This window comes from Brassica rapa, chromosome A03 (genome assembly GCF_000309985.2).
Source record: "Brassica rapa cultivar Chiifu-401-42 chromosome A03, CAAS_Brap_v3.01, whole genome shotgun sequence".
NCBI classification, from domain to species: domain Eukaryota; kingdom Viridiplantae; phylum Streptophyta; class Magnoliopsida; order Brassicales; family Brassicaceae; genus Brassica; species Brassica rapa.
In genome coordinates this window covers 32,532,839-32,545,277 of record NC_024797.2, presented here as the reverse complement: position 1 = coordinate 32,545,277, position 12,439 = coordinate 32,532,839, and the positions used below count along the sequence as shown (strand labels likewise).

At 34.8% G+C, this 12,439-nt stretch overlaps 3 protein-coding genes and 2 long non-coding RNA genes across 8 annotated transcripts; 4 read left to right on the top strand and 1 right to left on the bottom strand.

Annotated features, from left to right (window-relative positions):
* Window positions 1–206: 206 nt before the first annotated feature.
* On the bottom strand, window positions 207–8,125 carry LOC103862572 (heptahelical transmembrane protein 4). Of its 4 annotated transcripts, XM_009140272.3 has the most exons (5): window positions 4,584–4,737; window positions 4,432–4,488; window positions 3,933–4,192; window positions 3,599–3,851; window positions 207–1,088 (listed from the first exon to the last, which is right to left on the bottom strand). In XM_009140272.3, the coding sequence occupies exons 3-5, from the start codon at window positions 4,187–4,189 to the stop codon at window positions 435–437; spliced, it is 1,164 nt and encodes a 387-aa protein (XP_009138520.1). In that variant the 5' UTR covers window positions 4,190–4,192; window positions 4,432–4,488; window positions 4,584–4,737; the 3' UTR covers window positions 207–434. The 4 variants fall into 4 exon arrangements, with proteins under 4 accessions (XP_009138520.1, XP_009138521.1, XP_009138522.1 ...); XM_009140273.3 differs by lacking the exon at window positions 4,432–4,488; XM_033288116.1 differs by lacking the exons at window positions 4,432–4,488; window positions 4,584–4,737 and adding an exon at window positions 7,916–8,125 and having other exon boundaries at window positions 231–1,088.
* On the top strand, window positions 1,095–1,972 carry LOC117132832. The gene is made up of 2 exons (XR_004456451.1): window positions 1,095–1,520; window positions 1,601–1,972. It is a non-coding gene; the product is annotated as an uncharacterized LOC117132832 (long non-coding RNA).
* Window positions 4,780–7,909, top strand: LOC117132831. Its single transcript, XM_033288118.1, has 2 exons — window positions 4,780–7,702; window positions 7,797–7,909. Exon 1 carries the CDS (start codon window positions 6,154–6,156, stop codon window positions 7,252–7,254), a length of 1,101 nt encoding a protein of 366 aa, XP_033144009.1. The 5' UTR covers window positions 4,780–6,153; the 3' UTR covers window positions 7,255–7,702; window positions 7,797–7,909.
* LOC103862571 lies at window positions 7,981–8,830 on the top strand. The gene is made up of 2 exons (XM_033288119.1): window positions 7,981–8,314; window positions 8,394–8,830. The coding sequence occupies exons 1-2, from the start codon at window positions 7,997–7,999 to the stop codon at window positions 8,526–8,528; spliced, it is 453 nt and encodes a 150-aa protein (XP_033144010.1). The 5' UTR covers window positions 7,981–7,996; the 3' UTR covers window positions 8,529–8,830.
* A 2,217-nt stretch (window positions 8,831–11,047) lies between these two features.
* Window positions 11,048–12,397, top strand: LOC117132948. Its single transcript, XR_004456718.1, has 3 exons — window positions 11,048–11,506; window positions 11,613–11,677; window positions 12,116–12,397. It is a non-coding gene; the product is annotated as an uncharacterized LOC117132948 (long non-coding RNA).
* The last annotated feature ends 42 nt before the right edge of the window (window positions 12,398–12,439 follow it).

The following is a 12,439-nucleotide window of genomic DNA, read 5'->3' as shown; positions in this document are numbered from 1 at the left end:
ACGCCTAGTTGTTATCTAAAAATATCTTTTAACAAAAGAAATTTAAGAACAGAAAACACATATCTAAATAGTAATCAAGTAACTATTAGTTTTTAATAATTAAAAAGATAATCTTGAGTGATTTCTATAACTATTTTTTTAATGATGATTATAGTATACAAATACATTTTCAAAAAATTTATAATACATAAAAAAATTCAAACGAAAACATAAACAATAATTTATCATTATAGTCTCTTAATAAGTAATGCATATATTAATAAACAATTATAAAATGTTTATGTCCGCATGTGCGGACGAAACATCTAGTTCAAATTACCTGTTCAAATTACTCGTAATATAAACAAACATTTGCTTACACATAGACTTTACAGAATCCAATTTTTTGGGGAAGCTACAAAAAAAATTCAAATCATCAATATCCATCTTACTATTCAACAGCCTTTAATGTCTCTCCACTTGAGATACACAAGCCCAGCTCTATAGTGTGTGAAGGCACCGGCCACCACCAGAACATGAAACAACTGATGACTATGTCCAGCTATATCAAACTTACCAGGCATCCATCTCTCAGGTATCCTAGTCACATAAACCAAAGCTCCTAACCCGTAAAGCAAACCCATCAAAACCTCATAACATGTAGTGTGAAGCGCTTCAGGCTGGTCCCAAAAGATGATCAGCTTGTGTAGGATCGGAGCCGCACCAGAGAATCCCATTCCAAAGAACAGAGAGGCCCTCACAACACGAAATTCCGGTGTTTGGAAAACCGGTATTAAAGAGACGAGCACGGTGGCGGTTCCTAAGGTTGTTATAAATCCTAAGTAGAGGTTGCAGAAGAAAGGATCACACATGAAGGAGTAGTAGACCGGAGGGTAGAAGGAAGTAGCGATGAGAGCTGCTATTCCTGCGTAGTCAAGCCTAAGCATTATGTAAGAGACTCGCTCTGAATGACAAGAGAGGAGGTGGCACGTGCTGCTTGCTAGTAGACAGAACATTGCACCGCCTAGAAATGCATAGAATGGCCATCTGGTGATTGGTCTGAAGATCAGAGGAGCTATCATGTTTGCAAGATCTTCCTTCACTGAGTGCTGCAACATAAAGAGAAATATATTATTAGAGACAAAGTCTCCCATATCGGAAATCGGAAAAGAATCTACGTAATATATAAGATTAGGAATGTTATATAGGGTTGTGAGATTTAGGTTTGGCCCAGCCCATCTAATAATTTAAGAACCCTAACCCTAATGCATTACTCTTAAAGTGTTTAGGACTGATTTAGGGTTGGGCTAAAGAAATAAAGGGTATTGACAGGGTTGACTCTATTAGATAACTTTTGTTTTTTTTTTGTTAAAGAACAATGTTTTGGTGTAGGGATAAAACTTCAAAAAACCAACATCCTTCCAAATTCGCCAAGTTTTCCCACCAAAACCAAGAAATCGAAGTTTCCGCAAAAACTGTAAAACAAGATTTTCCGCCAAAACCGAGAAATCGAGGTTTCCCGGCAAAACCGAGAAATCGAGGTTACCCTCCAAAACTGTGAAATCAAGGTTTCCCTCCAAAACCGATAAATCGAAGTTTTCCGCCAAAACCGTAAAACAAGATTTCCTGCCAAAATCGAGAAATCGAGGTTTCCCACCAAAACCAAAAAATCGAGGTTTCTCGCCAAAACCAAAAAATCGAGGTTTTCCGCCAAGACCGAAAAATCGAGGTTTCCCGCCAAGACCAAAAAATCTAGTTTTTCCGCCAAAACTGTAAAACAAGATTTCCCGCCAATACCGAAAAATCGAGGTTTCCCGCCAAAATCGAGAAATTAAATTTTCTTGCCAAAGCCGTAAAATAAGATTTCCCACCAAAACCGAAAAATCGAGGTTTCCCGCCAAAACCGTAGACCAAGATTTTCCTCCAAAACCGAAAAATCAAGTTTTCCCGTCAAAACTGAAAAAATCAAAATTTTGCCAAAACTATAAAACAAGATTTCCTGCCAAAATCGAGGTTTCCGACCAAAACCACAAAAATAATATTTCTCAAAAAATTGAATTAATCTGCCAAAACCGAGAAACGAGGTTTCCTGCCAAAATCTTAAAATTTAGTTTTTTTTTTGCCATAATCACAAAAATGAATTTTTTTTTGTTTTTCACCATAATAAAAAAATAAGTTTTTTTTGTCATTATCACAAGTCTTTAGATTAAAAACAAGAAATATTTTAATCAAAAACCATTTTTTGTTTATTTTAATATATTAGATTTTTTTGAAACACATGTTAATATATTAGAAATATGTATTTTGTAAGAGATTGTAGAAAATGTGTTCACATAAAAAGAGATAAAAGTAGGAAATCTATTTTATAACAATACATGAAAATATATTTGATTAAAATATGTGAACACAAGTTAAATTTGTTATAAAATAGATGAAAATGTGTTCACATAAAAATCTATTTGTTACATATGTGAACACAAGTTAAATTCGGTTTATTCGAATAGATACATATGTGAACATGTATTGTTATAAAATAGATGAAAATGTGTTCACATAAAAAGAGATAAAAGTAGGATATAATGTTTCTTGTTATAAAATATGTATCTATTCGAATAAACCGAACAAAACCGATTAAAAGTAGAAACATGTAAATATGTATCTATTTTATAACAATACATGAAAATCTATTTGTTACATAAGTTAAATTTGTGTTAATAACTATTACCATGATTTTATAGTAATAAAAAACCTTAATTTGTAAAACACTTGAACTATAACTAAATAACAATACATCGCAATTCAGACATCTTATTTTCTAAGTATTTTTTTTATCTTTTTGATTTATTTTAGTCTTCACTAAATTAATATGAAGATTATAAATTTGATGGACAATAATTAATGGAAAATTTTCAATTGAAAAAGCATGACTTTAATGAACACTAAATATGGAAGAGTGAAAAAAATTTTCTTTCATGTTTCTGTTTTGTTTCATATTTTTATATTCAAAATTTCAAGCTTTGATTTTGGTTATAGATTTGATTATTTTATTTGATGGTAGAAGCATTTTTACTTTTTTGTTTATTTATTTGAACATGTAATATATTTTTAATAAATGACTGTGTTGACAATATGACTCTAAAATTCATATAATATGATCTCAAACAAAATAATTATGTTTTTTGGTATAAAACCAAATAAACCGAAAACCGACGGTATATAAACCGTACCGAACCAAAGTAAATATGGATTTAGAATGGTAGTTATATTTTACTAACCGAAATACCGAAAACCAAAAAAAACCAAACCGAAACCGAACCGATATCCGGATTGAACACCCCTAGATAAAAGGTTTAAAAAAGGTTGAAAAGGGTTCAACCCTCTTTTACATATTTTGATGGGTTCTAAAAGGGTTAGGGTTCATTTAGTACTGAGCTTAGATTATATAGGGCTGGGCCGGGTAACCCTATATAAGATAAATAAGTTAAATAAAATAAAATAATAATGAACAAGTCAATACGTTTATCAATTTTAGGTTGGAAGTCTGTTTAGGTTAACAAATATGAACTACTCAAACTGTTTGAAACCGTTATAAGCAAAGAAAGATTGTGTGTTTTCTTACAAGAACACACATGTCGGTGTAGTTGCCATGAGAGAATCTTTCAGGCAGACAGTTATAGAGAAGCTCCATGACATGCCACTTAGATGGACTAGAAGGAAGGTGAGACATGAGGTCAGAGTGAAGTTTGTGAAGATCTGTCTTCCTCAAGATATCAGGTAAACGGTCTTGAAGTGAGTGAAGATCCACAACGCTTGGTACTTTGGTGGCTGTGTATATAGTAAGCGCAAGAAACAGGAAAAAACCAATCAAGTGCCTGCAAATCCCAAACCCACACACACATACACATTCAATGTTTCTTGGATCTCAAGAAAGGGATAAAAATCAAGAAACTTACGTCCAAACATTCAAGGTCTCGTTGTGGATAGTGAAGATGCTGAGAAGGATTTGTTTGATAGGCCATTCGGATCGGTAATGACCAATGATGTACTCGTTGTCTCTCAGATAAGCAGGCAATGCGTGATACTCCACCAACTGGTACTTCACTTTCTGCCATAATCTCCTCCTTTTCACGTTGTGTTGCTTCTTCTCAATTGTTTCAGCTGGAAGAGATTTAGGTTGTAATTGTTGCTTGATCTCTGCCTCACCACCCATCCTCTTTATTTTAAGACCAAATGAATTAATTTTAAGATCATTTCAATCAAACATATCTAAATCACGATCCGGAAATCAATGTTTAGACATTTATGCTAAATCTTGATATATTTTTTTGTGAACAATGAAAATTCTCCGAAGAAATGGAGTTTAGTTTGCAGATTCAGCTAATTTAATTACTGAAAGCATCGTACTTTTGTTCGAATTAAGCTTAAATCTATAAAGGGTTTTGAGGAAATTACCTGAATTTACAAGGAAAATAAGAAAAAATTATACAAATCCTTTCTTGGGATCTCAAACTAACATGGAGAGAAACAACAACGAAAGCAGAGTATTAGGAAACGTTCTTCTTAGATTTCTTGAAGAGAGAAGAGATTTGGCGAGAAAACTTTACCTCGATTTTCAATTCTGACGAGAAAGATTTTTAAACCATGCAAGCAAGAGAGAGAAGATTAAAAGTCAAACAAAACAGATCTTGAAAGGCTCTGTTTCTCAAAAACAGAGGAGAGAGAGAGAGAGAGAGAGAGAGAGAGAGAGAGAGAGAGAGAGAGAGAGAGAGAGAGAGAGAGAGAGAGAGAGAGAGAGAGAGAGAGAGAGAGAGAGAGAGAGAGAGAGAGAGAGAGAGAGAGATATCTTGTTTTGGTATGAGTATGAACTATACTATAGGGGAGGCTCTCAAGCCATTTATAGAATAGCTATGTTGGCCTATAACTGGAAAACTAATACTCCCTCCGTTTTTTAAAATAAGTCGTTTTACAGCTAAGCACGTAGATTAAGAAAACCATTAATTTCTTATATTTTCTAAACAAAAATATTATTAATTATTTACCTAACCACAATTCAACCAATAAAAAATAGAAGATATATTATCATTGGTCATACAACATTAATTATTAATAAATTTTACATAAAAAACCAAAAACGACATATAATTTGGAACAAAAAAATTTCTCTAAAACGACTTATATTAAAAAATAGAGGGAGTATGGAATTAAAAAAATCTGTGGAATGCACAATTATAATTAAAAAAAATAATCTTTTGTTGAATATACAGAAGAGAAAAACAGTTTTTATAAAAATATTCATACGTGTAAGAAATGAATTTAAATATTTATTTTGTTTAAGACTAAATTAATAAATATATATTTTTGGTTTAAGAAATATATTTATTTATTTTCATTATGTTTATTGATATTTATTTTATTATGTTGATTCCTCCTATAGGTGGTTTTAGTTACATCAATGGTTTAATATTTTATTAATAAAATTCTAACAAAAATATTTTATAAATTTTCAAAATTAAGACCACAAGTTTTTGTTTGTTGTGGGGCCCTTTATTTATTCATTTATTTCATGTGTGTGAAGGATTAAATTTAGAAGCCATTTATAGCGTTTTGTCGTCCGAGGTATAAGGAAATATCATATTCGATTAACAAACAACGTTACAACCATTTTTTTATTTTTATTTTCTCGCGCTGTTATAATTACTTGATACATTTCGGGGATTTTTTAGCTGAGTTTAGTTTTCGGGTATTTAGCATGTAAACTATACGAAAACAGAGTAAATGCTTGATAGAAAAAAACGAATAAACGTAAAAATCATCAGGGTCGACCACCTATTTCCCCACGAGAACTATTGTATATTGCTATATGTCTCTGAAACTATTACTTCTATCTATTTGTCCCCGAGAATAAAGTTCCAGTCCTATTTCCCTCCGAATATATAGTTCGAAACCTATTTCTCTCCAATCATCAAATTAGACGGTTAACTATCGGTTTACTGTTTTAACCTAAACCGTAAACCACTTAAAGTTGATAGTTAACCAACTAAGATCCAATTAAGAAGGATTTAAACCCGATTAAAGATCCAGCCTTACTACTCAAAAAAAAAAACAAAGCCAACGTAATTAACGTAAACCCAGAACCCGACCTTTCAGAAAATCCCCAAATTTTTTACGAAGAAGATGAGTTCAATGGCGTTAGGCTCTGAAGCTGTAGAATACGCAGAAGATAAATTCGACGAAGAAGCTGTGGAGAGAGACGAATTTCAAATCGAGCAATTGGTTGAGGACTTCGTCAACGAGCCTTCAATTCGACACGATGAGGTTCCAGAAAGTGAAAGTGACAGCGATAACGAGGGTAAAGAGGATGAGAGAGTTTCGAAACAGAGGTCGACGAACTATGCGAAGCGTGGTAACAGAACACTGTACAAAGACCAGAGATTCTTCAATGGAGTAGCTTTTAAGGAATGTGTCCTTGATTATGCACTAAAATCAGGCAGAAACATTAAACAGTACAAGTACGATAAAGACAAGATTGGATTTAAATGTGTTGGTGGAGTTAGCGAAGGTGAAGCTTGTGAATGGAAAGTGTATGCATCCATCCTACCAAGTGACAATATATGGAAAGTTAGGCTGTTTGTAGATAAACATAGGTGTGTTCACAATGGATCTTGTGAGATGTTGAAGGTTCCACATATTGCTAGGTTGTTCGTCGATAGCATTAGAGAGGAAACAGAGTATTATATGCCCATGAAAATAGAAGAAAAAATTAAGGAGAAGTGGGGACTCACAGTGTCGAGACCGCAGTGTCAGGTAGCTAGGAGTAAGGCGTTGAAGTGGATTGAATTTGAATATGATCACCAGTTTGCAAGGCTCCGTGACTATGCGGCAGAGCTTATTCAGTCAAATAGTAACTCGACAGTGGAGATTGATACATTGAAAAATGACAAAGGTGAAGAAGAGTTTAACAGGTTTTATGTTTGTTTTAATAAAATCAAACAAACCTGGAAAGAGACATGTAGACCACTGATAGGGATGGATGGTTGCTTCTTGAAACACAAAGTCAAGGGTCAGTTTTTGGTTGCATTAGGAAGAGATGCAGATAATGCTATATATCCGATAGCTTGGGGTGTTGTCCAAGTCGAAAATAATGACAACTGGTTATGGTTTGTGAGTAAAGTGAGAGACGACTTGGGACTGAAGGATGCAGTGATTTTATCTTGGTTTCAGATCAGCAAAAGGTTTGGATTATACCTTAGATTTTCTGTTTTCTGCTTATGTTAGACGATTTGGGACTGAGATGGTGTTTCTTTTTAAGGATTGATATACGGTGTCTCATTAGCGCTACCAAAGATTGAGCATAGAATGTGTGTCAGACATATCTATGGTAATCTGAAGAAGAAACATGGGAGTAAATCAGACATGAAGCCATATATATGGAGTTTAGCATGGAGCTATAATGAAGCAGAGTTCCAACAAAATTTGGACAGAATATTTAATTATGATTCTGAAGTGTATGATGATGTTCAGAAGATGAAGCCAAGGACTTGGTGTAGAGCTTTTTACAAGATAGGGAGTTGCTGTGAAGATGTTGAAAACAACTCAACTGAATCTTTCAATAGCACTATAACAAAAGCTAGAGAGAAGCCATTTGTCCCAATGCTTGAGACTGTTAGGCGACTTGCAATGGCACGCATTGCTAAACGTTCTGATGTCTCTCGTGGTCACAAAGGTAAAATCATGTTCTGTTTTTTATTTTTTATTTTTTATGTTTTCATGTTCTGGTTTTATTTTTTCATGTGTTTCTGTGTTCTTTTTTTTTCCAGGTATTTGTACACCATATGTTGTAGATTTTCTCGCAGCCGAGCATAAAGATGCTTCAAAATGCATCGTGACAAGAAGCACAAATGGGATGTATGAAGTAAAGCTTGGCTGGTGTACTTACCATGTGAGTTTGGAGAGGAGAACTTGCACTTGCAAGAAATTCGAGATTTGTGGAATCCTCTGCGAGCATGCATATGGCGTGATGTTACAGAAGAAACTCGCACCAGAAAACTTCGTCTGCCATTGGTTTCGTACTGATATGTGGAGGAGGAACTATGCTGAAGGTCTTGTTCCAGTGAGAGGTGCTCCTTTTTGGCCTTGTACGAGTGCTCCTGATGTTCACATTCCTCCTGATCCAAAACAACCTGGGAAGGAGAAAATTACCAAAGCAGAGAAGAAAAGAAAGAAAGGAGTTAATGAATCCCCAACAAAGAAGCAACCTAAGCACAAGAAACGTATAATGCATTGCGGAATATGTGGAATGGCTGACCACAACTCAAGGTTTCACACAAAGAACAAGGTTTGTTATATTCTTCTTCGACTAATGTGTGTATCAAGGATAGGGTTCACTTATCTTTCTCCATTTTGTGTTTTGTCAGGCTGCTCAAGGTGGTTCTCAAGCTCCTCCTCCAGCAGTTTCTCATATTTCTTCTCCAGCTGCTTCTCAAACTGCCTCACCAACTACTTCTCAAGGTGGATGTCATGTAATTCTTGGATATGGAGATATGTGTTGATTAGTGCTTCGGTCTTTATCTATCTAGAATGTTGTCTAAACATTATCTCGGGGTTTGTGGATTTTATTGGGGTTGCACTTTTTATGTAGAAAGCATCCAACTCTTTTGTGAAAACCAATATCTTTTGTCTTTTTTTTTTTATGTGGAAAGCACATGGATTATTTGTTTATGTTTGTTTGCTTGTGCAAGCCGTTGTTCCAGACTGAAAATAACCATGTAATTCAATAATACTAAACAAGAAAAACACATTCATAACTTGCAATAGTCCTAAACACGTACAATACAAAACAAACACAATCATTGTCTACAAGAATACAAACAGAACACATGAAGAAAACAAACACAGCCAGTTGCATAACACTTCAGTTTCTCATCAGACACATAACTCCCATAATACCAACCAAGGTCAAGCTTCCAATCACAACCACGATCATTGTATTCTTCATCTTTGCACTTGCTTCAGCCAATGCATCTTCAACCCTCGCCATTATCTCTGTTTCAGTCCTCTCAAAGACACTCGTTGATGCCATCTCATTAATCACTTCTTCAAGTCTTGCATTTTTAAGTAAAAGTGTATCAACCTCGTTCAATAAAGCCTCCACCCACTTAAAGATATGATTATCGTTTTGAAGCTACAAATTAAAAACAATCACAACACTGATAATCAAAAAGAAAAATCCCAAGCACTATCTGAAACAATCACATTACCTTATTCTCTGCTGCAAATGAACATCGCAAGTATTTCCGGTATGGATTCTGGTCGGACTTGGACGTCAATGTCACCATTAGCTCACCACACCAACATTTCTTAGGAACACCGAAAAATCTTCCAGCACCTCTTGAGGGTCGACGACTAGATGATGATCCCTCGAATCTCCAGACGTGTTGCTCTGACCTCCAGCCATCACCTTCGCAAAGATTAAAATCGATTTCAAAAGTTAGGGTTCTTAGTGATTTTTGCGATTTGGAGGTTTTTACAGAGAGGGTTTTCACGTTTTAATGGGTCGGGTTTTGATCTGGTTAATTGACTGTATTTTGGTTTATTTCGGCTCTGGTTTACATCATAGATCGAGAACCGATAGTAAACCGTCTAATTCGATGATTGGGGAGAAATAGGTTTCGAACTATATATTCGGGGGGAAATAGGAATGAAACTTTATTTTCGGGGACAAATAGATAGAGGTAATAGTTTCAGAGACATATAGCACTATACAATAGTTCTCGCGGGAAAATAGATGGTCGACCCAAGTCATCACGAAATAAGGTGAAACTTTTTACCAAAAAAAAAGAAATAAGGTGAAACTTAATGAAACATTCATGAACTCGGCGAATTTAGCCTTTGTGGACTGCTACGTGAAGATGGTATTTCTTATACAAACCAACAATCAATCGTGCATGCGTTCTCGAGTCTTTGAGAAAATAAAAATAAAATAATGATTTCGTCGCAACATGAATAGTGAGTTGTCTTCTATGCATGATGGCATATATGAAAGAGACGTAGCAGGTAATGAAATATCTACCGTGAGGAGTATCTTTGGGTGTCTCGTGGGAATATTATCTTTCCTCTTACATTGATTCGGATAACCTAGAGATATTCTACTCGTTTCCTCTGTTTGCTTGTTATTGTCCCACCTTTTTAATTTTTTATCTGTAAGTGAGCCAAACTAAATGTAGTGTTACACTTTTTATCAACGTTAATCACACTTAATATGCTAATTTTATTGCCAACAACACTAAATGCACTATTTTACATCAACAATTATATGAAATTTTATATAAAGGATAAATAAATAACAATTTAAAAGAAATCGAGATTGTTAGCCGGGATATAGATAACAGCATAACCTAAATGAGAAAACAACTATTTAATAAACTTTCAAATTAAAAATAAAATTAGAAAATTTTAACTCGTGTTTGAGTCAAAATATTCCTTAACTTTTAAATATTGGCATTTTTAACATCATATTTTATTGATTCGGCCATTTAAAAAATTCGAATAATTAAGTGTTTTAAATTCGATTAAAAAAAGTAAACGTCTGTTAACTCATTAAACGACGTCGTTTTGAAAACTGATTTAAACTTAATCATACGAGAGTTAAAACGGTCAATTTAGTTTTATCAAACTGATGAGAATCACTACCTGTCTCCGGAGAAACCACCACTGTAATAACCCTCACGAGCAGATAGAATTTTGCTGGAGAAAATTCTTTAAGATGAGTTTGACGATTGGTAGATCAGAATTTAAATAAAAATCGACACGGTGAATTAATCTCTCGACGGGGCTGTCTTTTGGTCGAAAAACCATCTCTTGATGGTTCTGGTCGAGTGTTAATTATTATTGTCGATTCAGGCTGGACGAGTTTATTCAGAGCAGGACGAGATTTGAATGATGAAAAATATTTAGTCGAAACAGTCCGAAAAATATCGACAAAACTCTTAAAATTATTTCTGAACAGTCACATGCCTTGCACCTTCTAGCCTACTTGCTTCCTCAGTAATTAGGTCACATGACATGCACCTCTTTGCTTACCTGCTTGCTCATTAGAAGTCACATGCTGGTCACAAGATGTTTGCTTCAGCTGCTTGTATCTTTCTTCATGGAAGGGAAATGTTCAGCTGCTTGTGCTGCTTGGTGTGCTGAAGCATGTCACCAGCTGTCTAACCTCAGCTTTGTCTTTTGTGGGAGAAAACCCTCACCTGAAACAACTTCTTATGTTATCAAACATCATCTTCTCTCTTCTGGTCGTCCATAACCACAAGAAAATCAGAGAGAAAGAGAGAAAGAAAGAGAGAAAAATCTGCGAGGAAAATACATGAAAAATTCAGAAAAAAAAATAAGAGAAGAGAAGTGAGCTTGGACGACCCTTTCTCACCCTCTTCTGACTTTAATCAGTGAGTATTGGTGTGGTTAAGAGCTGAATATTTTGTGTCCTAAAGTTCAGAATCATCCATGTTCTTCAGCCTTTGGGTTTTGATCGGTAAGATGTATTTTGATAAGTTTTCAGTGAGAAGTTTTGTTGGTTTGGAAACACTTGAGGCTTTGTCTGAATGAATCCGACCTTGTCTTGATATGGCTCTGATCAGGTTAGGAGTGGCTTCAACGATAAGTTGTGTACCATCTGAATTCAGAAGATTGTTGATTTGAATCGGTAAGAGCTTATGGGTTTGATGAGATCAGTTTTTGTTAAGCTTCAGTCTCCTGTTTTACTTCTGTTTGATGATAACCAAGTGCTGTGTCTTGATAAACCTATCAGGAACAGTTGTTTAAATTCATATAAGGTTCACTCTTGGTTGGTGTATGATTGAATTTGTATCATAGAACCAGTAGCTGAACTTATGTGAATTGTATGAATTAAACCAAACTGATTTGATCTTGTCTTCAACTGATCTGAGCCGAGCTGTCTATGGTCTGAACTTGTCATGAACAGATATAGTCTGAGTTTAACTGATTTTTTAGGACCAGACCTGAACTTGTCTTGTACCAAACTAATATTAGCGGAACTAAACTGAAACGTTATAAGCTGAGATGAGTTTCTTTTTGAACCGGAATGATGAACCTTAAGTTCCAACAACTTTGTTTTGTTCAGTTACCCGAGGAGATTGGAATGGTCAGCCCGTCATGCCTTGTCTTTATTCTGAATATGGAAGTGAAGAAGAAGTGGAGTGTGATTAGCTTGAGCTCGAGTCTAGTCTTCCTTAGCCAATCTCTTAGACTCAAAGGTGAGTCTAGATAGATGAGTAATGAGTAGTGAAAAAATATTTCTTGATTGAACATACTGAATGTAGATGATTGATAGGCTTTGTCTCTTGATCAATATTGAATTGGCGAGGTGTTTACTTAGTGTAAACACTTAATAAATATTTATGAATGATCATAGAGGTTTACTCCAAACCTTACTACTTGTTCTCAA

What these genes read in the sequence shown, in the direction of transcription:
- LOC117132831 (XM_033288118.1), top strand. Translation starts at nt 6,154, where the DNA reads ATGAGTTCAATGGCGTTAGGCTCTGAAGCTGTAGAATACGCAGAAGAT.
- LOC103862572 (XM_033288116.1), bottom strand. Translation starts at nt 7,984, where the DNA reads ATGCTCGCAGAGGATTCCACAAATCTCGAATTTCTTGCAAGTGCAAGT. An exon ending in GAGACCTTGAATGTTTGGAC is followed by an intron (nt 3,852 to 3,932) that starts GTAAGTTTCTTG and finishes TGGGATTTGCAG; the next exon opens with GCACTTGATTGGTTTTTTCC. An exon ending in ACACCGACATGTGTGTTCTT is followed by an intron (nt 1,089 to 3,598) that starts GTAAGAAAACAC and finishes TTTATGTTGCAG; the next exon opens with CACTCAGTGAAGGAAGATCT.
- LOC103862571 (XM_033288119.1), top strand. Translation starts at nt 7,997, where the DNA reads ATGTTACAGAAGAAACTCGCACCAGAAAACTTCGTCTGCCATTGGTTT. An exon ending in GGTTTCACACAAAGAACAAG is followed by an intron (nt 8,315 to 8,393) that starts GTTTGTTATATT and finishes GTGTTTTGTCAG; the next exon opens with GCTGCTCAAGGTGGTTCTCA.